This window comes from Tachyglossus aculeatus, chromosome 10 (genome assembly GCF_015852505.1).
Source record: "Tachyglossus aculeatus isolate mTacAcu1 chromosome 10, mTacAcu1.pri, whole genome shotgun sequence".
In the NCBI taxonomy this organism is placed as follows: domain Eukaryota; kingdom Metazoa; phylum Chordata; class Mammalia; order Monotremata; family Tachyglossidae; genus Tachyglossus; species Tachyglossus aculeatus.
In genome coordinates, this window is record NC_052075.1 from 4724685 (window position 1) to 4752256 (window position 27572).

The window sequence follows — 27572 nt, forward strand, 5'->3', positions numbered from 1 at the left end:
ATATTATTGCTTTGGTAATATGCTTTAAAAATGGGAACTCATGTTTAAGAACAGCTGTTACCGAGCCCCTGGTCGCCGTGAAGGCAGGGAGGGTTCGGGTGAACACAGAATTACATTCTCATTTTGCATTACCTAGCAGCTGTTATTTTTAGGTGACCACATCCACAGAAATGAAGAAACTTTGAGCGTCAGTTAATTGAGCAATTGGATTTCTACGGACACCAGAAACCATTTCTGACTCAGAAGGGCCAGTTTTCGGCAAATTAGATGAACGAAAACAACAAAGACTAGCACTTTTTTTTTTTTTTGGTGGGGGTGGAGAGCATTGGCATCCTTCCAGTCTTTTGGGATGCCTTATCAGTTAATCAACTAATCGGTAGTGTTTATTGAGGGCTTATTGTGTGTAGAGCACTGTATTAATTTAGGAGATCACAATACAACAGAGTTGGTAGACACATTCCCTGCTCACAAAAAAACTCACAATCTAGAGGAACCCCGATGGTAACTCTTTATTTTTGAAAGTGCTTTTAATAATGGTACTTTTTAAGTGCTTACTCTGTGCCAAGCACTGTTCTAAGTAAAGGGGTAAGTACAAGTTAATCAGGTTGGACGCAGTCCCTGCCCCACATGGAGCTCACAGTCAATCAGTGGTATTTATTGAGCGCTTATTATGTGCAGAGCATCATACTAAGTGCTTCGGGGAGTACAATACAACAAAATTAGCAGACATGTTTTGTTTTGTGTTGTCTGTCTCCCCCTTTTAGACTGTGAGCCCTTTGTTGGTTAGGGACTGTCCCTATATGTTGCCGACTTGTACTTTCCAAGTGCTTAGTACAGTGCTCTGCACACAGTAAGCACTCACTAAATATGATTGAATGAATGAATTCCCTGCCTATAATGTGCTTACAGTTTATAATCTAAGTAGGAGGGAGTATGATTTAATCCCGTCTTTATAGATGGGATAACTGAGGTACAGAGAAGAGGTAAGATGTTGCTTTAAAAAGTTTATGCGAAAATATGCAGGTTGTCTTGACAATTTTTCCCTAATTTTTTTTATGATATCTGTTAGGCACTTTCTATGTACTAAGCATTGGGGTAGGTACAAGCTAATCAGGTTGGACGTGGTCCCCTGCCCACATGGGGCTCACGGTCTTAAAACCCATTTTAGAGATGAGGTCACTGAGGCACAGAGAAATGAAGCAACTTGCACAAATTCAAGTCCATTTAGTGCCTAATTTAGCAGCGTGGCCTAGTGGAAAGAGCACAACCAGAAGGACTTAAGCCATGGTAGAGGGATGGCTTACCCAACCTAGGATTCTGCCTCCAAACGTTGGGAGTATCAAAGTACACAGGGGTGTCCTTCCTCCGTCCCTCTTCACCCCCTCTCCACCTCCGCCCCGGTGCTTGGGCTGGAATAATAATTAATAAGAATTATGGTACTTGTTAAGCGCTTACTATGTGCGATGCACTGGGGGTAGGTTGTTAAGCTCTGGGGGTAGATACAAATTAAGCAGGTTGGACATGTGGGACTCATGGTCTCAATCCCCATTGTACAGATGAGGGAACCGAGGCCCAGAGAGGTGAAGTGACTTGCCCAAGGTCAGACAGAAGACAAGAAGCAGAGTCAGGATTAGAACCCATGACCTTCTGATGCCCGGCCTCTAGCCACTATGCCATGCTGCTTCTCTGGTTCAAGGTTAGGGATTAATCAATCAATCCGTTGATCCATCATATTTCATTCATTCAGTCATTCAGTCATATTTATTGAGCGCTTACTGTGTGCAGAGCACTGTGCTAAGCACTTGGGAGAGAACAATGGAACAATAGACGGAGAAGCAGCGTGGCTCAGTGGAAAGAGCACGGGCTTGGGAGTCAGAGGTCATGGGTTCAAATCCCAGCTCTGCCAATTGTCAGCTGTGTGACTCCGGGCAAGTCACTTAACTTCTCTGGGCCTCAGTTACCTCATCTGTAAAATGGGGATTAAGACTGTGAGCCCCACGTGGGACAACCTGATCACTGTGTATCCTTCCCAGCACTTAGAACAGTGCTTTGCATGTAGTAAGCGCTTAACAAATGCCATTATTATTATTATTATTCTTTTTATTAGTGTCTTATGAGCTTACTGTTACTGTCTACAGTCTATTACTGTCTTACGAGTCTATTGTAAGCTTATAGTCCAGAGGGGGAGAACAATCTAGAAGGGGAGAACAGTGCTCATTGTGTGCAGAGCACTGCATTAAGCACTTGGGAGAGTACAATATAAGCAAGTTGGGAGACACTTTCCCTGCCCATGGTGGACTATCTTAAGTCCTCTCCCACCCTCCACTTTCCTCGTCCATCCCCAGCTTTCCCTCCATTTTGGACCTCTTAGATGTATCCATTATAATGGAGACCAAACAGCTCATTAGGCAGGAAGGAAGTTGTTTTCAGGTTCTTCCAGGAATTCCAAAAAGACTGGGACTTAAAAAAATAATAAGAAGAAGTGTGTTGATTGTCTTGATAATTTCCCCTCATTTTATGCCTAATTTAGCAGCATGGCCTAGTGGAAAGGGTATAGCCCTGGGAATCTTAGGACCTAGGTTCTAACCGCAACTTTGCCGTGTGTCTCTTGAGGGACATTGGCAAGTCTCTTCTCTGTGCCTCAGTTACCCCATCTGTAAAATGGGCATTAAATCCACTCCCTCCTGCTTAGACTGTGAGCCCCATGTGGGACAGGGACTGTGTCCACCTGATGAACTTGTATCTACTCCTGTGCTCAGGCCGTGCTTAGTAACACAGTCAGCGTTTAAGAAGTATCATTATTATTTATTGATTTAGAGGTCTTAATCGATTCAGGCCCCAGCAGAGTCATAAACGACCAGTAAAATATTTCCCAGTTAACGAGCCCGGACCTCAATGTGCATGCCCTTTCACCATTTGGAAGACACCATGTAGAATTCCATATCCTCTTTGCACGGCAGAGAAATGAACCATCAGAAGATTGATCTTATCCACAAAATCTTCATTAGATCCAAATGGAGAACTGAATCATGCACTCAGTGCCGCTCATACTTACATGCTGGTGTTGTTTTTTAAATAACTCAATTAACTGCCACAAATCTATTATAGCCCCGTCTTTACATCCAAGGAGATAATTTTCCAAATCATTTTTGTCCTTCAGCTTTGATACCATTCCTCTCCCGGTTGTTAAAATGGATATCATTAGTTTGTGGGTAATTAGATGCACCATCTATCAGTCTCTGCTACTAGACTTGAAGAATCCAGGGTCAGAAAATTGAGCTTTAAACTTTCTACCGGTGGGTCGAAGTGGGGTTCGGATAAATTCTTGGATGAGAGGTCCAAAGTGAATCAGTCAAAAAGGAAATCAATCAAAGGTGTTTATTGAGCACTTACTGTGTGCAGACATTATACTAAGTGCTTGGGAGAGTACAGTATAAAAGAGTGGGTAGGCATGTTAATAATAATAATAATAATAATGGCATTTATTAAGCACTTACTATGTGCAAAGCACTTTCTAAGTGCTGGGGAGGTTACAAGGTGATCAGGTTGTCCCAAGGGGGGGGGCTCACAGTCTTAATCCCCATTTTACAGATGAGGTAACTGAGGCCCAGAGAAGTGAAGTGACTTGCCCAAAGTCACACAGCTGACAATTGGCAGAGCCGGGATTTGAACCCCTGACCTCTGACTCCAAAGCCCATGCTCTTTTCACTGAGCTACGCTGCCCAGCCAAAAGGAGTTTACAGTATAAGGGGGAGACTGGGAAGGTAAGTTAAGGCTTAGAGTTAGAGTTAAGGTAACCATTAATAATAATAAATGATTAAATAATTACAGTATCTGTAAAGTGCTTACTTTGGGCCAGGCACCGTACTAAGTGCTGGGGTGGATACAAGCAAATTGAGCTGGATGCAGTCCCTGTCCCACGTGGGGCTCACAGTCTCAATCCCCATTTTCCGGATGAGGTCACTGAGGCCCAGAGAAGTGAAAGTGCTCTGCACACAGTAAGCGCTCAATAAATACAATTGAATGAATGAATGAAAAGACTTACCCAAGGTCACACAGCAGACAAGTGGCAGAGCTGGGACCATGCTCTATCCACTGCACCACGTTGTCAAGGAGGGTTACCATCAGCCAGCTCCTCCATTGCCTCTGTCGGAGAGACAAAATCCTGGGCTGGATTTGCTGTCGATAATCATCATCATCATCAATCGTATTTATTGAGCGCTTACTGTGTGCAGAGCACTGTACTAAGCACTTGGGAAGTACAAGTTGGCGACATATAGAGACAGTCCCTACCCAGCAGTGGGCTCACATGGCATTGTTATGTCATACGAGTGCAATCGAGGCGTTGAACACGAGCAGTTCCCGACCAATCTGAAATCTAAAACTATTGCCATAATATTTATTGAGTGATCACCGTGTGCAGAGCCTTGTACAAGAAGCTTGGGAGAGTACACAGAGAAGCAGCGTGGCTCAATGGAAAGAGCATGGGCTTTGGAATCAGAGGTCATGGGTTCGAATCCTGGCTCCGCCACATGTCTGCTGTGTGACCTTGGGCAAGTCACTTAACTTCTCTGAGCCTCAGTTCCCTCATCTGTAAAATGGGAGTTAAGACTGTGAGCCCCACATGGGACAATTTGATCACCTTGTATCCCCCCAGCGCTTAGAACAGTGCTTTGCACATAGTAAGCGCTTAACAAATGCCATCATTATTATTATTATTATTATTACACCAGAATTAGCTCAAAGAGCTACCCATCCAATTAAAGATTTGTTGATTTAATTATAATAAAAGTTCATTATGCTTATTTTCTTTGAGCCGTGGTATAAAGTCAATCAATCAATCGGCTGCCTGCAGAGCACTGTACTAAGTACTTGGGAGAATACAATTAATAAACAGATACTATTTCTTCCCTTGAGGAGTTTGTAATCTAGTTTGGGAAACAGACACTAAAATAATTTCCAGAAGGAAAGGTTTTTGTTGTTATCTATCTATCTATCTATCTATCTATCTATCTATCTATCTATCTACATATCTGTTCTATTTATTTTATTTTGTTAGTATGTTTGGTTTTGTTCTCTGTCTCCCCCTTTTAGACTGTAAGCCCACTGTTGGGTAGGGACTGTCTCTATATGTTGCCAACTTGTACTTCCAAAGCACTTAGTACAGTGCTCTGCACACAGTAAGCGCTCAATAAATACGATTGATGATGATGATGATGATGATGTTGTTGTTTTTTGTTTTTTTAAGGTATATGTTAAGCACTTACTATGTGTCAAACGCTGTTCTAAGCGCTGGGATAGGTACGGGTTAATTAGGTCAAACACAGTCCCTGTCCTGCACGGGCCTCACAGTCTAAGTAGGAGGGAGAACAGGAATTGAATCTCCATTTTAAGTTGGGGAAACTGAGGCACAGAGAAGTGAAGTGACTCACCCAAGGTCACACAGCAGACAGATGGCAGAGACGGGATTAGAAACCAGGTCCTCTGACTTCCAGGACCATGCTCTTTAGAGAAGCAGCATGGCTCAGTGGAAAGAGCACGGGCTTGGGAGTCAGAGGTCGTGGGTTCTAATCCCGGCTTCACCACTTGTCGGCTGTGTGAATTTGGGCAAGTCACTTAACTTCTCTGTGCCTCAGTTCCCTCATCTCTAAAATGGGAATTAAGGCTGTGAGCCCCAGCTGGGACAACCTGATAATCTTGTGTCTCCCCCAGCGCTTAGAATAGGGCTTGGCACATAGTAAGCGCTTAACAAATACCGTTATTATTTCCACTAGGCCATGCTGCTTCTCTATCGATAGTTGCATAATATTTGCATGAGTCAGTCCTTAGATAAAAGGGTTTGTGAGATGTGAATTTAACTGCTACAGGACAGAGATGTAGGAATTCCAAAGTGATCGCTGAGGGGACTGAAATCTGGGGAAGATGAGTGATTAATGGGGAAAGTCCTCTTGGAGGAGGTCAGCACATAGCATTTATTGACTCCTTACTGGATGTGATCAAAGACGTGACCATTCTCTACAGTTCATCCAGCCTCGTTGGAGTCTATACTCCTTGTAGGCAGGGAACAAGGGGCTTCATGGTTTTCTACTTTGAAGCACTTACTACAGTACATTTCATCAAGGCTATTACTCCTCCTACTACTACTACTAATAATAATGGCATTTATTAAGTGCTTACTATGTGCTAAGCACTGTTCTAAGCACTGGGGAGGTTACAAGGTGATCAGGTTGCCCCACAGGGGCCTCACAGTCTTAATCCCCATTTTACGGATGAGGTTACTGAGGCACAGAGAAGTTAAGTGACTCGCCCAAAGTCACACAGCTGGCAATTGGCAGAGTAGGGATTTGAACCCATGACCTCTGACTCCAAAGCCTGGGCTCTTTCCACTGATCCAAGCTGCTTCTCTTGACTACGTCAGTCATATTTATTGAGCACTCACTGGGTGTAGAGCACTGTATTAAGTGCTTGGGAAAGTACACTAGAACAATATAACACACATTATTCCTCCTCCTCCTACCACCACTGCTGTTATTCCTCAATTCAAAGTGGGGTTGTAGGCGGAATTGCTATTGAACCAAATCCCAGAGTTTGGAGTGTGTGGTTTTCCCCTAGTTTTAGCCATGCTGGTAACAAACTCAAGGGAAAAAAAAAATGGAGACTTTTACTTCACTTCTCAAACAGTATTCTTCAAAGGCAATGTATATCCTATCTGATAAACATATGTTCACTACTGTGTCCAACCTGATTATCTTGCATCTACTCCAGCGGTTAGAAAAGTGTCTGACAGCGCTTAACAAATAGCATCATTATTATTATTATTATTTTTCATTAGGCTAATCTATGCACCCAGCAGCCCAGTTATCAGCAAAACATTGTAAAAATCATCCACAATAATGATTGTGGTATACATTCAGTGCTTAATATGGGTCTTGCTAAGAGCTGGGGCGGATACTGGCAAATCGGGTTGGACACAGTCCCTGGCCCAAACGGGACTCACTGTTTGAATCCCTATTTTACAGATGAGGTAACTGAAGTCCAGAGAAGTGACGTGACTTGCCTAAGGACACACAGCAGACAAGTGGTGGAGACGGGATTAGAACCCTTGACCTTCTACTCCCAGGTCCAGGCTCTATCCGCTGCACCACGCTGCTTCCCTAACCACGAACAACAATAGGATCAATCAATCAATCAGTCGTATTTATTGAGCACTTACTGTGTGCAGGGCACTGTACTAAGTGCTTGGGAAGTACAAGAGGATGAGTTCTGTTCCCCAAGAACTCCACGTCTCAGGGGAACAGCTCCACTGACGTCGGCATTCACGACACATTTTCACAGATCATCCTTTCGGGAACGCATTTCAAGTTGGGTTGGAGCAGGAGTCATTCGTTCATTCAATCTTATTTATTGAGCGCTTACTGTGTGCAGAGCACTGTACTAAGCTCTTGGAAACTACAATTTGGCAACGGATGAGAAGGCGCTGTGCCACTGGAAATCTGTCAATTTATTTTATTTTGTTAGTATGTTTGGTTTTTGTTCTCTGTCTCCCCCTTTTAGACTGTGAGCCCACTGTCGGGTAGGGACTGTCTCTATATGTTGCCAATTTGTACTTCCCAAGCGCTTAGTACGGTGCTCTGCATATAGTAAGCGCTCAATAAATACGGTTGATGATGATGATGATGTAGGTGCTCAGCCATTAGGCATTAATTGAATTCTACAGCTAACTCTCCACTGTTAAACCTTACCCCTCCTGTGCCGTGAACAATGATCGTGTACAACGATGCTGCTGAAATGAGGGCGGACATTCAGATATGAATACAGGGCAGTCACCTTCACTGTCCTGAAACAGGGAGATCTAGAGGGCCGGGATAAAGACCTAGACGGAAAGGGAGCTGGAGTTGTTCAAAAAAATACAGATGAACTGAAAAATGCGGCCCCGTTGGAACGATGCTACCTTGGTGGTTCCGTTTGGAACATATTTAATAATAATAATAATAGTAATGGCATTTATTAAGCGCTTACTATGTGCAAAGCACTGTTCTAAGCGCTGGGGAGGTTACAAGGTGATAAAGTTGTCCCACGGAGGGGGCTCACAGTCTTCATCCCCATTTTCCAGATGAGGTGACTGAGGCACAGAGAAGTGAAGTGACTTGCCCAGAGTCACACAGCTAGCAATTGGCGGAGCCGGGGTTTGAACCCATGACCTCTGACTCCAAAGCCCAGGCTCTTTCCACTGAGCCACGCTGCTTCTCCATTACTCTATTCCTAGTGGAAAGAGCCCGGGCTTGGGAGACAGAGGACGTGGGTGCTAATTCCGGCTCTACCATTTGTCTGCTGTGTGACTTTGGGCAAGCCACTTCACTTCTCTGTGCCTCAGTTCCCTCCTCTGTCAAATGAGGATCAAGACTGTGAGCCCCACGTGGGACAACCTGATTACCTTGTATCCACCCCAGTGCTTTGAACAGTGCTTGGCGCATAGTAAGTGCTCAACAAATACCATAATCATTATTATTACTATTATTATTCCCCCACTTACCTAGGAAAAAGGAGCTCGGGGATTACTTCTGTTTTTTTCTTGAAGTTGTGCTGGAATACGGAGGACTTACGCAGGGCTCTTTCTGGCTAATGTTTGAGTGTTTTATAAGAGGTTCTCATGGGAAACCCAAGGGCACAAATACACTTAGACGATTGCCTCAACAGAATCTCCCATTTCATCATTTCTCAATTTAATTTTCTTCATGAAATCTTTTGTATTTCAGATCCGCTGTTCGGAACGCGATGTTTCGGCCTAGGCTCCTTGCTGTCTTACTGCAGTGGGGTAAGTCGCCGGCCGGGGTGATGCGGAACAGGTTGGGAGAGATCTAGTCCTCAATCAATCAATCAATCAATCAATCGTATTTATTGAGTGCTTACTGTGTGCAGAGCACTGTACTAAGCGCTTGGGAAGTACAAGTCCTCCTGTATTATGTACTGGTTAAGCGCTTACTATGTGCCAAGTACTGTTCTAAACTCTGGGGTGGATTCAACCTAATCAGGTTGGACACAGTCCCTGTCCCACATGGGGCTCACACTCTTAATCCCCATTTTACAGATGAGGTCATTGAGGTCCAGAGAAGTGAAATGGCTTGCCCAACGTCACACAGCAGACAAGCCTCCAAGTCAGGATTAGAACCCAGGTCCTTCTGACTCCCAGGCCTGGGCTCTATCCAGTAAGTCACACTGCTTCAGCGTGGCTCAGTGGAAAGAAACCGGGCTTTGGAGTCAGAGGTCATGGGTTCAAATCCCGGCTCCGCCAATTGTCAGCTGTGTGACTTTGGGCAAGTCACTTCACTTCTCTGGGCCTCAGTTACCTCAGCTGTAAAATGGGGATGAAGACTGTGAGCCCTCTGTGGGACAACCTGATTGCCTTGTAACCGCCCCAGCGCTTAGAACAGTGCTTTGCACATAGTAAGCGCTTAATAAATGCCATTATTATTATTTATAACTTCTCTGACCTTCAGTTGCCTGCAAAATGGCAATTAGCTTTGTGTTCTCCCTCTTACTTAGTCTGGGACTGTCTGACCTGATTCTCGTGGATCTGCCCTGGCACTCGGTATAGTGTTTGGAACATAATAATAGTAATAATTATAATAGTAATTGTGGTATGTGTTAAGCACTCACTATGTGCCAGTCACTTTACTAAACACTGGGACGGGTACAAGTAAATCAGGTCGAACACAGTCCCTGTCCCATGTGGGGCTCACAGTCTGAATCCTCATTCTCCAGTTGAGGGAACTGAGGCCCAGAGAAATGAAGTGACTTGCCCAAGATCACACAGTAAACAGGGGACGGAATCGGGATTAGAGCATAGTAAGCACTGCATAAATACCACTGTGATTTTTCTTCTTCCCTTCTTCCCTGCTTCTTCCTCTACTTCCTTCCCTTCCCCACAGCACCTGTATATACGTATATATGTTTGTACATATTTATTACTCTATTTATTTATTTATTTATTTATTTTACTTGTACATATCTATTCTATTTATTTTATTTTGTTAGTATTTTTGGTTTTGTTCTCTGTCTCCCCCTTTTAGACTGTGAGCCCACTGTTGGGTAGGGACCGTCTCTATATGTTGCCAACTTGTACTTCCCAAGCGCTTAGTACAGTGCTCTGCACACAGTAAGCGCTCAATAAATACGACTGATTGATTGATTGATTGATATTCTTCTCCCTAATGCTGGTGGTGAGCTGGGCTGGCAAAATGGCCATTTCCAACCCAGCCCACTCACCCCTTCATCGCTCCTCTCCCAGAGCCCCTTTCCAGGTCAGGGCTCACCCTCAAACATGGTGCACTAGCGATGTGCACCTCCTCTCCCCCTCCCCATCCCCGCCGCGTTACCTCCTTCCCCTCCCCACAGCACCTGTATATATGTATATGCGTTTGTACGTATTTATTACTCTATTTATTTATTTATTTTATTTGTACATATTTATTCTATCTATTTTATTTTGTTAATATGTTTTGTTTTGTCGTCTGTCTCCCCCTTCTAGACTGGAGCCCACTGCTGGGTAGGGACTGCCTCTATATGTTGCCAACTTGTACTTCCCAAGCGCTTAATACAGTGCTCTGCACGCAGTAAGCGCTCAATAAATACGATTGAATGAATGAATGAATGTCCTCAACCCCCTGGTGTCCGCATAAAAGTCTCCAATAACCAGCCACCCTGCTCAACACCCCTCTAGACTGTAAGCCCACTGTTGGGTAGGGACTGTCTCTATATGTTGCCAACTTGTACTTCCCAAGCGCTTAGTACAGTGCTCTGCACGCAGTAAGCGCTCAATAAATACGATTGATTGATTGATTGATTGATTAAGTTCGTTGCGGACAGGGAATGCATCCATTATTCTGTTATATAGTACTCTCCCAAGTGCTTAGTACCACGCTCTGCACACAGTAAGCGCTCAATAAATATGATTGACCGAGTGGTCAATTGATCACATTCATCCAGGTTATCAATTTCTCCGTTACCTGCGCAGACACCCTGCTATATTCTTGTCATTTCAATATGATCATCATCAGATTGCAGGCTCATTTTCTGTTCAGCCAACTGAATCCTCCAACTAGAGTGAAAAAAAAACTAATATCCATTACATCTTTTTGGCTTTGCGTGCCACGAATAAAGAAAGCAGCGTGGCTGGGAAGCACGGGTTTAGGGGATAGAGCACAGGCTTGGGAATCAGAAGGTCATGGGTTCTAATCCCAGCTCTGCCATTCATCTGCTGTGGGACCTTGGGCAAGTCACTTCACTAACCTGGGCCTCAGTTGCCTCATCTGAAAAATGGGGATTAAGAGGGTGAGCCCCATGTGGGACAGGCACTGTGTCCAACCTGCTTAGCTTGTATGCATCCCAGCGCTTCAAACAGTACGTGGCACATAGTAAGTGCTTAACAAGTAACATAATTGTTATCATTAATTCATTATTATTACACAATTACCCCAGAAAAGATCAGAACTGGAAGGATGAAAATCTCCTTCAGCCTCCTTCTGTTATTTGCCAGTCTGGATTAAAAATTCTGAATTTGCCATCTGGGTTGTGACTGAGCCCCATTTATTTATGAAACTGTAAGTAATATATTCTGAATTATTCATTTATATTAATGGCTGTCTCCCCTTCTAGACCGTAAGCTCATATGGGTAGGGAACATGTCTATCAAATCCACTGTACTGAACTCTCCCAAGAGCTTAGTATAGTATTTTGCACACAGTCAGCGCTCAGTAAATAACATTAATTGAGTGAAATTGAGATTTTTTTCATTATTTTGCACACAGTCAGCGCTCAGTAAATAACATTAGTTGAGTGAAATTGAGATTTTTTTCATCCCAACATTTGCCTTTCAATGCCTTCTTTAAAATTTTACCCATTTGGTGGCATTATGGGCAAAAGGTCAAAGAATAAAGCTCCAGTGCATCTGTCTGAAGAGTATTTTTCAGAGTAACGTTGGACCAGAAATCTAGTTTCTAGTTTGCCACCATTTTAGAAATATCCTGATTATTTAGGGGCTGCACGTCCAGTTTGTGGATTATTCAACCTTCTTGTTACAAAGAGTTCTAGAAAATCATGCTCCTCGCTTGATTTAATTATATTTTTGAGACAAGTACACTCTCTGAAAAAAATAGCATCGTGTATTTGGAGCAAGCTCTTAGTGGGTCCATTAACTACCCACTGTTTTTGCATCATAAAATATGGTGTCTTCACTCTTGCATTTAACACTGGGCAGCAGTTTTCCACATTACAACAAGAAAGATGCTTGTTTTTCTTAGCAAGACATGGTTGACCTTGGGGCTCCATTGAGGTGAGGGACTTTTTTGATAAAAAAAGGAAGCCAAGGATTACAACCTGAAATTATTTTAGGATAACAATCTGCCCTATACTGTAAGCTTGTTGTGGGCAGGGAGTGTGTCTGTTTATTGTTGTACTCTCCAAGCACTCAGCAGCATGGCTCAGTGGAAAGAGCACAGACTTTGGAGTCAGAGGTCAGGGGTTCAAATCCCGGCTCTGCCAAATGTCAGCTGTGTGACTTTGGGCGAGTCACTTCACTTCTCTGTGCCTCAGTGGCCTCATCTGTAAAATGGGGATTAAGACTGTGAGCCCCCCGTGGGACAACCTGATGACCTTGTAACCTCCCCAGTGCTTAGAACAGTGCTTTGCGCATATAAGTGCTTAATAAATGCCATCATTATTATTATTATTACAGTGCTTTGCACATAGTAAGTGCTCAGTAAATACAATTTAATGAATACTACTACTACTACTACTAATAATAATAACAACAATACTAACTGTGGTATTTGTTAAATTCTTACTCTGTATCAAGCACTGTATTGAGTTCTGGGGTTGATACAAGCTAATCAGGTTGGGCGCAGTCCCTATCCCACATGGGGCTCACTATCTAGGGAGAACAGGTATCGAATCCCCATTTTACAGATGAAGAAAGTGAGGCGCAGAGCAGTCAGGTGACTTGCCCAAGGTCACACAGCCGGAAATTGACAGAGCTGATTTTAGACACGTGGGCCTCACTGCTGCTTGCGTGTCCTTGAGTTTGTTTTCACATTCAGCTCTTGAGTTAGACTCTCCTAGTCTATTAACGACTTAGTGCAGAGGAGGATCGACAAATTCATTCATTCATTCAATCATATTTATTGAGCGCTTACTGTGTGCAGAGCACTGTACTAAGCGCTTGGGGAGTACAAGTCAGCAACCTATAGAGATGGTCCCTGCCTAACAACGGGCTCACAGTCTAGAAGAGGGAGACAGACAACAAAACAAAACATGTAGACCGAGGTCAAAATCGTCAGAACAAATAGAATTAAAGCTATATGCACATCATTAACAAAATAAAAAGAATGGTAAATATGTATAAGTAAAATGAATAGAGTAATAAATCTGTACAAATATATACAGGTGCTGTGGGGAGGGGAAGGAGGAAGGGTGGGGGGGATGGGGAGGAGGAGAGGAAAAAAGGGGCTCAGTGTGGGAAGGCCTCCTGGAGGAGGTGAGCTCTCAGTAGGGCTTTGAAGGGAGGAAGAGAGCTAGCTTGGCGGATGTGCGGATGGTGGGCATTCCAGGCCAGGGGAAGGACGTGGGCTGGGGGCCGATGGCGGGACAGGCCATCTAGACTGTGAGCCTGTTGTTGGGTAGGGACCGTCTCTATATGTTGCCAATTTGTACTTCCCAAGCGCTTAGTACAGTGCTCTGCACACAGTAAGTGCTCAATAAATACGATTGAATGAATGAATGACAGGTGAGAACGAGGCACAGTGAGGAGGTTCAGTGGTACTTTTTGAGCAATTTGTGCAGGGTGCTTTACTAAGCATCAGGGAGAATACAGGGCAACAGAGTTGGTAGACATGGCCCCTGCCCACAGGGCGCTTACAGTCTAGAGGTAGAAAGGGAGACTTAGATTTCTTGTTTAGATAGTTCTGTCCAGGTTCTGGGAATGGGGGCGTAAACATTAGTTGTCAATCAATCAATCAATCAATCAATCATATTTATTGAGCGCTTACTATGTGCAGAGCACTGTACTAAGCGCTTGGGAAGTACAAATTGGCAACACATAGAGACAGTCCCTACCCAACAGTGGGCTCACAGTCTAAAAGGGGGAGACAGAGAACAGAACCAAACATACCAACAAAATAAAATAAATAGGATAGAGATGTACAAGTAAAATAAATAAATAAATAAATAAATAGAGTAATAAATATGTACAACCATATATACATATATACAGGTGCTGTGGGGAAGGGAAGGAGGTAAGATGGGGGGATGGAGAGGGGGACGAGGGGGAGAGGAAGGAAGGGGCTCAGTCTGGGAAGGCCTCCTGGAGGAGGTGAGCTCTCAGCAGGGCCTTGAAGGGAGGAAGAGAGCTAGCTTGGCGGAGGGGCAGAGGGAGGGCATTCCAGGCCCGGGGGAGAAGCAGCATGGCTCAGTGGAAAGAGCACAGGCTTTGGAGTCAGAGGCCATGGGTTCAAATCCCACCTCTGCCAATTGTCAGCTGTGTGACTTTGGGCAAGTCATTTAACTTCTCTGATCCTCAGTTACCTCATCTGCAAATGGGGATTAAGACTGTGAGCCCCCAGTGGGACAACCTGATCACCTTGTAACTTCCCCAGTGCTTAGAACAGTGATTTGCACATAGTAAGCGCTTAATAAAAGCCATTATCGTTATTATTAAACATTAGTTGTCTTGTTTCGAGAAGTGAAGCCGGACTGCTGGGGGGAAAGAGGACCCAGGCAGCCTCTAGAGTACATGTAATAGATAATCCCAAACACAGTCTTCTAGACTGTGAGCCCACTGTTGGGTAGGGACCGTCTCTATATGTTGCCAACTTGTACTTCCCAAGTGCTTAGTACAGTGCTCTGCACACAGTAAGCGCTCAATAAATATGATTGAATAAATGAATGAATAATCCCTCACAGGCAGGGCTGAGCATGGTGCTAGACGCTGTGTGGACACATGGTTTGTGTCCATCAATGAGCGTAAAGCCTCAATGAAAGAGCCCCTTGGATATGACTCAGTTCAGATTCAGTGTGTCAACACGAGGAAGCGTTTTCCGCTAGGTTTCCTATTATTTTTGTATTATTGTGAAATACTACAGTGCGTTAATTGCGGTATGCCAAAATGTCATATAATGATTATTACGTTTTAAAGTCATTACTAAATGCCAAGCACTGGGCTAAGCACTGGGCTAGAAACCAGATAATTGGATCAGTCAATCAATCGGTGGCATTTATCTGGCTCTTACTGAGTGCCTAGCAGAGCACTCTCTTAAGCACTTGGGAGAGGGAAATGTGCCTGCTAATCCTGTTGTACTCTCTGAAGTGCTTAGTACAGTGCTCTGCACAGAGTAAGCACTCTATAAATGCCATGGATTGGAGTACGGTAGAACGGAGTTGGTAAACATGTTCCCTGCCCACAATAATAATATTAGTAATAATAGTAATAATTGTGGTACTTGTTAAGCATTTGCTCTGTGCCAGGCAAAGTACTAAGCACCGGGGTGGATACAAGTAAATCCATTTTGACACAGTGCCTGTCCCTCATGGGGCTCACAGTATTCATCCCCATTTTACAGATGAGGTGACTGAGGCCCAGAGAATTAAAATGACTTGCCCAAGGTCACACAGCAGACAAGTGAAGCAGTGTGGTTCAGAGAAGCAGTGTGGTTCATTGGAAAGAGCCTAGGCTTTGGAGTCAGAAGTCATGGGTTCAAATCCCAGCTCTGCCACTTGTCAGCTGTGTAACTTTAGACAAGTCCCTTAACTTCTCTGGGCCTCAGTCACCTTATCTGTAAAATGGGGATTAATACTATGAGCACCGCATGGGACAACCTGATCTCCTTGTAACTTTCCCAGTGCTTAGAACAGTGCTTTGCACATAGTAAGCACTTAAAATTGCCATTATTATTATTATTATTATTATTATTATTATTAAGTGGAGGAGCTGGGATTAGAACCCAGGTCCTTCTTTCTCCAAATCCCGAGCTCACAATAATAATAATAATAATAATAATAATAATAATGATGATATTTGTTAAGTGCTTACTATGTGAAAAGCACTGTTCTAAGCACTGGGGAGATTACAATGTGATCAGGTTGTCCCATGCAGGGCTCAAAGTTTTAATCCCCATTTTACAGATGAGGTAACTGAGGCCCAGAGAAGTGAAGTGACTTGCCCAAAGCCACACAGCTTAAAGTCTAGAGGAGTGATCAAACACCTTCCCCATCCCACATCGGGCTGGTATTCTCAATTACCATTACGTCCTTGTTAGATATTGATGCCATATTTGTTTAGGTTATTGTCATTACACGGTAGGTATAACCCATTTTAGATGGCATATGGTCATTATTCTGTCTTCTACTCTCTTTTGTCTTCCCAGATTTTATCCAGCTGCTGGTGGCCCGGGACACGACATTCCAAATCCCCCCTTGGAGTTTCACATGGTCGTGCATGGTCCCAGACCAAACCTCGGAATTCCCCGTGTCCGTGGCGGGGTCGTGGAGCGGTCACCGGCTGACTGGGGACCAAGGGGCCGTGGGTGCGAGCTCTAACTGGAGCGATGCTTCCCTGGCCTGGTTGGAGTCCAAGGACAACCTCCGCTGCTGCCTCTGGAACAGTCAACGGAAAAATCGTTCCCTGCCCAGAGCTGGCCTAGAAGAGAAGTCTTGCATTTCTTCACCAGTACCCACCTCTGCCCTTCAGCCAACTGGTAAAAATAATTATGGTACTTGTTAAGTGCTTACTATGTGCTAAACACTGTCCTAAGCCCTGGGGTAGATACAAGTCAATTCAGTTGGCTCACAGTTTTAATCCCCATTTTACAGATGAGGTAACTGAGGTCCAGAGAAGTGAAGTGACTTGACCAAGCTCACACAGCAGACAAGTGGCAGAGCTGGAATTAGAACTCAGGTCCTCCTGACTCCCATGCCTGTGGTCTTTCCACTACGCTTCGCTGCTTCAGCAGTAGATCCGGAGAAACTTACCTTAACAGTTGGAAGAGGGTTTGGGGGTTCTTTTTTGTGGTATTTAATAATGATGACATTTGTTAAGCGCTTACTATGTGCAGAGCACTGTTCTAAGCGCTGGTATTTGTTAAGCCCTTACTATGGGCCAGGTGCTCTACTAAGCGCTGGAGTGGATACAAGCTAAACTGGTTGGACACGTCCCTGTCCCACATGGGGCTCATGGTCTTAATCCCCATTTTATGGATGAGGGAATTGAGGCACAGAGAAGTCAAGTGATTTGCCTAAAGTCACTTAGCAGACAAGGGATGGAGCCGAGATTAGAACCCAGGTCCTTCTGACTCTCAGGCCTGTGCTCTATCCACTAGGCCACGCTGCTTCTCTGAGTTGGCTTCCCATCCTACTAGAGTGAAACAACAGTAGAAGTAGAACGGTCTAGTGGATAGAGCATGGATCTTGTCTGCTGTGTGACCTTAGACAAATCACTTCACTTCTCTGTGCCTCAGTTCCCTCATGCGTAAAATGGGGACTAAGGCCATTAAGCCCATTTGGGACAGGGACTGTGTCCACCGTGTTTATCTTGTATCCGCTCCAGCATTTAGGAGAGCACCTGGCCCATAGTAAGCGATTAAAAAATATCATTAAAAAAAAGAAGAAGACCCTATGTGCCGATGGAGATGCCTACCCACTGAATTCAAAGTTGGGGTTTCCATTTGATGGGTCCCCAGTTCTGGCCTCTGACCAATATGCAGGGCAGTCAGAAGTCCAGTGAGCCCAGACCAAAAGGAAGAAATGATATTGATTAAGGGTTGGACATTTTGCATGGCAATTTCTGTCTTTCTTCCAGCTCTATCTTCTACTTGAAAGAATGCTTAAATTCCCCCTAACATTGGGACAAAATGTTCCCTTTTGCCTGCTTTCAGAAAAAAACCCCCCACAAACAGACAAAAAATCCATTGGAATTTCTTTCAGTCAATCAATCAATATTTTTTGAGAGCCTACTGAGTGGCTTGGGAAAGTCTTGTCTTTTGCTGTTGAGTTGTCTCTGACCCATTGCGACGCCACAGGCACATCTCTCCCAGATTGCCCCGCTATCCATCTGCAATCGTTTTGGTGGTGGATCCAAAGAGTTTTCTTGGTAAAAATACAGAAGGGGTTTACCTTTGGCTCTTTCCGTGTGGTAAACTTGAGCACACATCCTTCACTCTCTCCTTTGCTGTCACGGCCCAGTGCGGGTGGGTTTTGACTTGTAGCAGATTGGCTACCACTCGCTAGCCACTGCCCGAGCTAGGAATGGAATGGGTAGGCCTCCGCTTGACTCTCCCTCCCATAGCCAAGACTGGTAGCTTGGGAGTGTACAATAGAATTATACCGTATTATAATAGAATTTTGTTACAATAAATACAACAGAATTATATTGTACTCTCCCAAGCATTTAGTACACAGTAAGCGCTCAATAAATTCAACTGAATGAGCAGACATCATCCTTTCTTTCAAGGAGCTTACAGTCTAGCAAGGGAGACACACTAAAATAAAGATACGGAAGGAGATGGAGTATGGACATATTCTCTCGACTGTAAGCTACTTGTGGGAAGGGAATGTGAGCCCACTGTTGGGTAGGGACCGTCTCTATATTTCGCCAACTCATACTTCCCAAGAGCTTAGTACAGTGCTCTGCACACAGTAAGCGTTCAATAAATACGATTGAATGAATGAATGTGTCTACTAACTCTGTTATATCAGACTTCCCAAGTGTTTAGTGCATATTTAGTACAGTAAAAACAATCCATTGATAGGTATGTTGGCGAACGCGTGCTTAAGGAATAGAATGTGGGTGCAAAAGTACTAAAGGTAATTGTGTCCCCAGAGGTGTCTATAGAAGGAGAAATAAAAGCTTGCAAGCAGAATGATGTGGAATTCATTTGATTTTTTTGAGGGACTCCACGTCCCAAATTAGCCTGTAATTTACTGGACCAACTCTGATGAGACTTTAATACTTTTTTTTTAATGCTCAATATTCAAAAGGAGACATTGTTTTCTAGAGGTGGGAGGCATCCTCATCAGTGATTTTTACTGAGTGCCTGTTGTATACAGAGCACCAAACTCAGCACTGCAGAGTACAACAGTAGCAAGAGACGTTACCTGCCTTCAGGGAGCTTAGAACTTAATGAGGTAAACGGGCGGAAAAGAAGTTACGTTCAAATAGCAGGAGCAAGAAAAACAAGAACTCGAGAAGTCGTGGAAAAGCACAGGTTCTACCACTTACTTGCTAGGTGACCATGAGTAAGTCACTTCACTTGTGTGCCTCAGTGTCTTCATCTTTAAAATGGGGTTTCAATTCCTGTTCTCCCTCCTACTTAGACTGTGAGCCCCACATGGGATAGGGATTGTGTTCCACCTGATTAACATGTATCTATCCCAGAACTTAGAACAGTGCCTGATGCGTAGTAAGTGCTCAAATATCATGTTGATAATAATAAGTACAGTGCCTAGCTCTCGCTAGGCACTCAGCGTGTACTGTAACTTGATTGACTTTGTTTTTCACCCAGGTGCAAGTTGGAACATCCTCTGTTGGACAAAAGGAGACTTAAAGACTTTTGTTTGTCATCTAACGGCATTTTCTAAGACATCTTTCAAGAGTTATGACTTCAGGCTTCACCTTTTCTACATCCTGTAAGTACTCAGTAAGCAGACTTAGACAGTTCCCGTGCAAAATACGATTCTTGGAAACGCATCTTGAGATCCCAAATGCGGATTTCCTCTTCTCCCACTCACTTCTGTGGCTCCCTTGCACTTGGATTTCCTCCCTGTATTCACTCCTCCCTCAGCCCCACAGCACTTATATACATAGCCATAATTTACCGATTTCTACTAATGTCTGTCTCCCTCTCTAGACTGTAAGCTCATTGTGGGCAAGGGAATGTGTCTGGTATATTGTTATATCATACTCACCCAGGAGCTTAGTACAGTGCTCTGCACTCAGTACATGCTCAACAAATCCAATTGATCGATTGATTGAATTTTCCCGAGTGCCAATGGAGAATTAGGGCGCATTTTTCCAACAGCGCGCAGCTATCTGGACAGAGCCGGATGCAGCGTCTGAAGGATCGGTCGTGGAGAGATCTGGTCAGAGAGGTCAGTTAGAATGCAGGTTTTGAGGAGAGTTGAGTGCAAACCAATCCTCAAATGGTCATTTGGTTTCAATCACAACCCCCATGGGTTTTCATTTCCCCACTGAAGCAGCATGATCTAGTGGATCGACCTCGGGCCTGGGAATCAGAAGGACCTGGGTTCCAGTCCCGGCTCCTCCACTTCATTCACTCATTCATTCAATCGTATTTATTGAGCGCTTACTGTGTGCTTCACTTGTCTGCTGGGTGACCTTGGGCAAGTCATTTCATTTATCTGGGCCTCAGTTCCCTCATCTGTAAATTGGGGATTAAGACTGTGAGCCCCATGTGAGACAGGGACTGTGTCCAACCCGATTTGCTTGTATCCACCCCAGGGCTTAGTTCAGGGCCTGACACATAGTAAGCACTTAACACACTTCACAGTTGTTATTATTATTATTGTTAATAAGTAGCAGAGATAGGATTAGAACCCAGGTCCTTTGAGTCCCAGAATAGTACTACATTAACTAGTCCATGCTGTTTCCCACCAAGGAGACAGCAAGTTCTGTTGGAGAGAGCACTGCTCTGCCGCTGGCCTGGGCCTCAGTTTCCCCATGGGTCAAATGGGGATAAAATACCCACCTCTCCCAACACTTCAGATTAGAAACTCCATGTGGGATGGGATCTAGGTTAGGTCTGCTTCTTACTTTTCAACCACAGAACTTAACACCACCATTGGCTCATAGTAAGTATGTAAATACTTAGTAAATACCATCATTATTATTGTTGAGGTAATTTCCATTCAGGAATGACATTTTGGAAGAGCTCCCTTCCCCAGAATTGATGCATTCTTTCAGAAAAAAGCCAGGGCCTTGGAGACATATTTGGCTACCGACGTTTTTTCCTCCCCCGCAACAAAATGGTCCATTGGGGGAAAGATTAGAGAGTCAACGACCCCCCAAATAATTCACTGAGTTGGCCGGGGAGAGGTGGGAGTTGGGGAAAAGGTTGTGAAGGATTTAGTGCAGGCCGTCGGGGGGAGGGGTTGGACTTTTTGCAGGCTGCATTTCCCAAGCTCTTTTCCCCCGGCATTTGAAACCAGTGTGTATTTGGAAGGAAATTGAATCTGCGTGGCTCTGATTTGTTTACACTTAACAAATCAAAGTTTCAGCAGGATTGTTTGATATCCAAAAAAGCCTTAGGATCGTTTCTGAAAGTCTTTCCTCAGGCGACCGAGGAAAAGTATTTGCTCAGTTGAGCAGCCAGAAAAATTGGTGGATTATCCCTTTCAGACCGGCTGGAACATGGAAAGACTTTCACCCCATCAAGTGCCAACTTCTGCTCTTTGTCCTTGATGAAACCTGATCCCTTGAGTAAGTGGGGGGGAAGAGACAGGCCCTGTAGAAGGAGCTCATGCACAAGTATCGAATAATAATAATAATTATAATAACTGTGGGATCTGGAGAAGCAGCATGGTGTAATGGCTAGAGCCTGGGAGTTAGAAGGTCATGAGTTCTAATCCTCACTCTACCACTGGTCTGCTGTGTGACCTTGGGCAAGTCACTTTACTTCTCTGTGCCTCAGTTACTTCAATGCCTCAGCCCTGCACGGGACAGAGACTGTGTCCAACATGATTTGCTTGTATCCACCCCAGCACGTAGTACAGTGCCTGGCACATAATAAGTGCTTAACAAACACCACAATCATTATTACTACTATTAAGCAGCATGGCTCATTGGAAAGAGCACAGGCTCGGGATTCAGAGGTCATGGGTTCAAACCCCGGCTCCGCCAATTGTCAGCTGTGTGACTTTGGGCAAGTCTATTACTCTATTTATTTATTTTACTTGTACATATTCTATTTATTTTATTTTGTTAATATGTTTTGTTTTGTTCTCTGTCTCCCCCTTCTAGACTGTGAGCCCACTGTTGGGTAGGGACCGTCTCTATATGTTGCCAACTTGTACTTCCCAAGCACTTAGTACAGTGCTCTGCACACAGTAAGCGCTCAGTAAATGCAATTGAATGAATGAATGAATTTAACTTCTCTGTGCCTCAGTTACCTCATCTTTAAAATGGGGATCAAGACTGTGAGCCCCCCATGGGACAACCTCATCACCTTGGAACTCTCCCAGCACTTACAACAGTGCTTTGCATATAGTAAGCGCTTAATAAATGCCGTCATCATCATTATTAAGCACTTACCTTGTGCCAAGCTCCACACTAAGCACTGTGGTAGCTACAAGCTAATTAGTTTGAACTCAGTCCTTGTCCCACATGGGGCTCACACTCTTAATCCGCGTGTCTGGCCTGGAAAGCCCTCCCTCATTATATCAAACAGATAATTACTCTTCCTGTATATCTGTATATATGTTTGTACGTATTTATTACTCTATTTATTTTACTTGTACATATCTATTCTACTTTATTTTGTTAATGTTTTGTTCTCTGTTTCCCCCTTCTAGACTGTGAGCCCACTGTTGGGTATGGACTGTCCCTATACTTTGCCAACTTGTACTTCCCAAGCGCTTAGTACAGTGCTCTGCACACAGTAAGCGCTCAATAAATACGATTGATTGATTGATTTTACAAATGAGGGAGGGAACTAAGGCCCAGAGAAGTGACTTGACCAAGGTCACACAGCAGACAAGTGTCGGAGTCAGGATTAGAAGCCAGGTCCTTCTGATTCCCAGTCCTGGGCTCTATCTAATAAGCTACACTGCTTCTCTATCATTGCCTAGTCTCTCTAGGAAAGAGACGAGGGAACAAAGCCCTCCAGTAGAGCTCTCCTTATCCTCCCACCTTCCTCTCTGCAAAATTCTGAGGCTCAGCCTTCACCAGTTCAACCCACAACTTATGTCCCTCCTTCCCTACTTCAAGGAGTTCCAACTGCCTGATCAGCCTGGTGGCCCATCTATGATTCCACTCTCAGCTCTCAATCAATCAATGGATCAGGTGTTCTTTTCCTGAAGGCCTACTGTGAGTAGAGTTTGGGAAACTACAAAAGGATTTAGTAGATGGGATCCCTGCCTTGAAGAAGCTTTCAATCTAATGGGGGAGGCAGACTCCAGAGTAAATTACAGGTAGGAGGAAGTGCTCTGATGGCAAAAGAAGGGCCGATGGGAAAGTCGAGGGAGAGAGAATGAGGAGATTGGAAATCAATCAGGAAAGTCTCCTGGAGGCGAAGTAATTTCGGCTTTGAAAATGGGAAGAGCGGTGGTGTGGCAAGTATGAAGCGGGAGGGAATTCCAGTCTGGGGGTGGGGAGGGCGTGAGAAGAGGTCGGTGGTGGGAGAGATGAGGACAAAGCCCAGTGAGTAGTTTAGTCATGGGTTTAGGCCTCCGTCACATCCTTCCTAAACTCTGACGGACCAGATAGTTGAGCAGTGTTCGATATAGCACGGTTTTCAAACACCTGTCCTAAGAGTGCCTACCTAAAAGTACCTACCAGCACCTCCAGATTAACCCTGAAAGTGCCTTGAAATCTCCTCCCTGCACCCTGTGCCTCCTCTCATGGGGAAAATAGAAAAAGAGGAGCCACTGAGGGAAATAACCCCTTTCCCATGCTAGGAAAATTGCACATCTGCTCCTTTCACTCACTCCTTCCAAACTTGTTTTGTTGTCCGTCTCCCCCTTCTAGACCGTGAGCCCATTGTTGGGTAGGGCCCGTTTCTAGATGTTGCCGATTTGTACTTCCCAAGCGCTTGGTTCAGTCCTCTGCACACAGTAAGCGCTCAATTAATGCAATCGAAAGAATGAATGAACTCGCTCTCCATTCTTCCACCTCCATCTCCCCGCCTATACTGGTCCCGTGGCTGGAAATCCTCTTTCTCCCAATATTCAAATCCCTCTTAAAAAAAATGTCATCTCTTCCTACAAGCCTTATCTGCTTAATACCCAATAGCCCAAGCCGTGTCAACCTACCAGCCTTTTCTAGGACTTATATAATGATTTTGACCCATTCTGGGCATTCTGTCTATATTCACCATTCACTTAGACATTCCATGATGCATCTGATTACTCTAGTTGTAAATATTTTTCTGTCCATCTCCTCCTTTAGAAGGTGCCAAAGGAGGCTTCTGGTCCGAGAGAGGAGGTGCCAGTGGACAGAATACCAGGATCAGGGTCAGGGAAGCAGCATGGCCTACTGGATACCGAGTCAACTGAACATCTGGAAGACCTGGGTTCAACTCCCTGTTGTGGCCCAGGGCCACTGAGCCCCTTTTAGACTGTGAGCCAACTGTTGGGTAGGGACTGTCTCTATATGTTGCCAACTTGTACTTCCCAAGCGTTTAGTACAGTGGCCTGCACACAGTAAGCGCTCAATAAATACAATTGATTGATTGATTAATTGGATAAGAACCCGGGCCTAGAGGTCAGAAGGTCATGGGTTCTAGTCCCAGCTCCACCCCTTGTCTGCTGTGTGACCTTGGGCAAGTTACTTCACTTCTTTGGGTCTCAGTTGCCTCATCTGTGAAAAATGGGGATTAAGACCCCAATGTGGGATGGGGACTGTGTCCAACCTGATGAACTTGTACCGACCCCAGGGCTTAGAACAGTGCTTGGCACCTAGTAGGTGCTCAAGAATTACATGTATATATATATATATATATCTGTATCTAAATAGATATTTGTATATGTCTGTAATTATAATTTATTCATCTATCTATTTATTTATATAAATGTCTGTCTCCCTCTCTAGACTCTGAGCTTGTTGTGGGCAAGGATGTGTCTGTTCTTATATTGTACTCTCCCAAGTGCTTAGTACAGTCCTTTGCACACAGTAAGCACTCAATAAATCCGATTGAATGAATGAATGAACAAAAGTACCACAATTATAATTGTTATTATTATGTTCTCCCGCAGGTCAGAAGTGCCCCCAGAAGACTCACCGACAATGCCCCAGAAAGGCAGTTTTAATGTCGTTCCGTGCAACTGCCAAGTTCCCGAGGGCTGTGAATGTGAAATCCCTCTGCCTGCCACGCAGCTCAACTACACTCACATCCTGTACTTGGAAATCCTAAATGAAGCGACATCTCTTCAGTCCCCTTTCATGGCAACTCAACCCATCAACGTAGGTAAGTCTAAAACTCACCAGGACCACCTCAGCCCTCACTTTATAGCTGAATTCAAAGAGCATCTCTCCGCTGGCTCGCCCATTTTGAACGGGTGACGTCTTCTGGATCCGCCCCGTCCTTTCCGCCCACGTTGCGGCCACCGTGGTCCGTGCTCTGGTCTTGCTTTGACTAGACTATTATTGCTTCAGCCTCCTGGCTGTTTCCCCAGCCTCCAGCGAGAGGCTGAGGAATCCAATCGATTCAGACCATCTCCCTGAAGCATCTGTTGGCCCTCAAGCGAATCCTCTCATCCAAACTCTCCCCTGGCTCCTTGTGTCTCTTCGCCTCCAACAAGACCTCCTCATGACAGGCGCTAAAGCTCCTCACCATCTGTCCCCACCTTACCTACCTGCTGTCTTCACCAACCCTCTGCCTTCGCTTAACGCCAGAGGTGGGACGTGGGTGAGGGGTCGGCAGTGAGACAGATGAGGGTGAGAAACAGTGAGTAGCTTGGCATTATAGAGGAGCAAAGCGTGCAGGCTGAGTTGTTGTATGAAATCGGGGAGGTGAGGTGGTGGATGGTAAGGACTTTCTGTCTGATGCGGAGGTGGATGGCAACCATTGGAAGTTGTTGAGGAGCGGGGAGACATGGACTGAAAAATGTTATAGAAAAGTGATCTGGACAGCAAAGTGAAGTTCGGACTGGGTGGGGAAAGACAGGAGGCAGGGAGATCAGCAAGGAGGCTGATACAGTAATCAGGACGAGGTAGGAGAAGTGTTTGGATTAATGTGGTAGCAGTTTGGATGGAGAGGAGAGGGAGGATTTCAGCAATGTTGTGAAGGTTGAAGTCAGAGGTCATGGGTTTAAATCCCAGCTCCGCCAACTGTCGGCTGTGTGACTTTGGGCAAGTCACTTAACTATTCTGTGCCTCAGTTACCTCATCTGCAAAATGGGGATTAAAACTGTGAGCCCCCACCTGGGACAACCTGATCACCTTGTAACCTCCCCAGCACTTAGAACAGTGCTTTGCACATAGTAAGCGCTTAACAAATGCCATCATCATCATCATCATTATTATTATTATTATTATTTAGTGACAGATTGAATATGTGGGTTGAATGAGAGAGGTGAGTCGAGGATCACGCCAAGGTTATGGGCTTGTGAGAAAGAAAGGATAGTGGTGTTAGCCACAGTGCCAATAGTGCTGTCAAAAGCAGCGTGGGAAGCAGTGTGGTCTAGTGGGCAGAGCATGGGATTGGGGAATCAGAAGGACCTGGATACTAATGCTGGCCGGCCAAATATCTGCTGAGTGACCTTAGATAAGTCACTTAAGTTATCTGGGCCTCACTTACCTCATCCGTAAAAATGGGGATTAAGACTGTGAGCCCCATTGTGAGACAGGGACTGTGCAGCATGTCTCAGTGGAAAGAGCACGGGCTTTGGAGTCAGAGGTCGTGGGTTCAAATCCTGGCTCCCCCACATCAGCTGTGTGACCTTGAGCAAGTCACTTAACTTCTCTGTGCCTCAGTTACCTCATCTGTAAAATGGGGATTAAGACTGTGAGCCCCCTGTGGGACAACCTGATCACCTTGTAACCTCCCCAGTGCTTAGAACAGTTCTTTGCACATAGTAAGCGCTTAATAAATGCCATTATTAATTAACTTGTATCTACCTCATTGCTAAGAACAGTGCTCGACACATAGTGAGCTCTTAACAAGTTCTATTATTATTAATTATTATTATTTGTGGGCGATTTTTCCAGGTGGGTGGGGTGGAGTGGGGGGAGACGCTTAATCAGTCTCAGACCCAGTGGGTGATTGGAGATTTTTTTTTTCAAAAACATCTTCAATAACTGTGGTCAGTAATTAACGATCTCTAGAAGCTGAAGGAAGCTAGAAATGAAGAGCGAATACGAGCAGAAACACGACGTTGGCTTGAGGTCCAAAGCCATGGCAACCAAATACATAGCAACAGAGTGAAGAGTGCATCGCCGCCACATTGATCCAACCTAGTGGAGAGACTGAGGGATGGATTTATGTGTTTTTTGGGTTTTTTTTTTAAGAAATGCCTCTCTGCCCCAAAAAGAGCTCAACGAAGATCTTGCTGGCAGCATTTCATTCTCTTTACTCTGCCCTCCACCCCAGGGCTAGTTTATGATGCATGCCAGTCAATCAGACCATCGTATTTATTGAGCCCTTACCATGCGCAGAGCACTGGACTAATCCCCATCTAGTTTTTCAAACTGGGGCCTATTCATTAATTCATTCATTAATTCATTCAATCGTATTTATTGAGCACTTACTGTGTGCAGAGCGCTGTACTAAGCACTTGGAAAGTACAATTCGGCAACAGATAGAGACAGTCTCTATCCAACAACGGGCTCACAGTCTAGAAGGGGGAGACAGACA

The 27572-nt window shown here is 44.6% G+C and overlaps 1 protein-coding gene across 1 annotated transcript in view; it reads left to right on the top strand.

Moving 5' to 3' along the window:
* LEPR (leptin receptor) overlaps positions 1-27572 on the top strand; it is a 101249-nt gene that overhangs the window by 30090 nt on the left and 43587 nt on the right. The window contains exons 4-7 of the mRNA XM_038752672.1: positions 8757-8815; positions 16416-16745; positions 19548-19671; positions 24973-25184. Coding sequence (XP_038608600.1) covers positions 8757-8815; positions 16416-16745; positions 19548-19671; positions 24973-25184 — 725 coding nt within the window. The remainder of the gene's footprint in view (positions 1-8756; positions 8816-16415; positions 16746-19547; positions 19672-24972; positions 25185-27572) is intronic.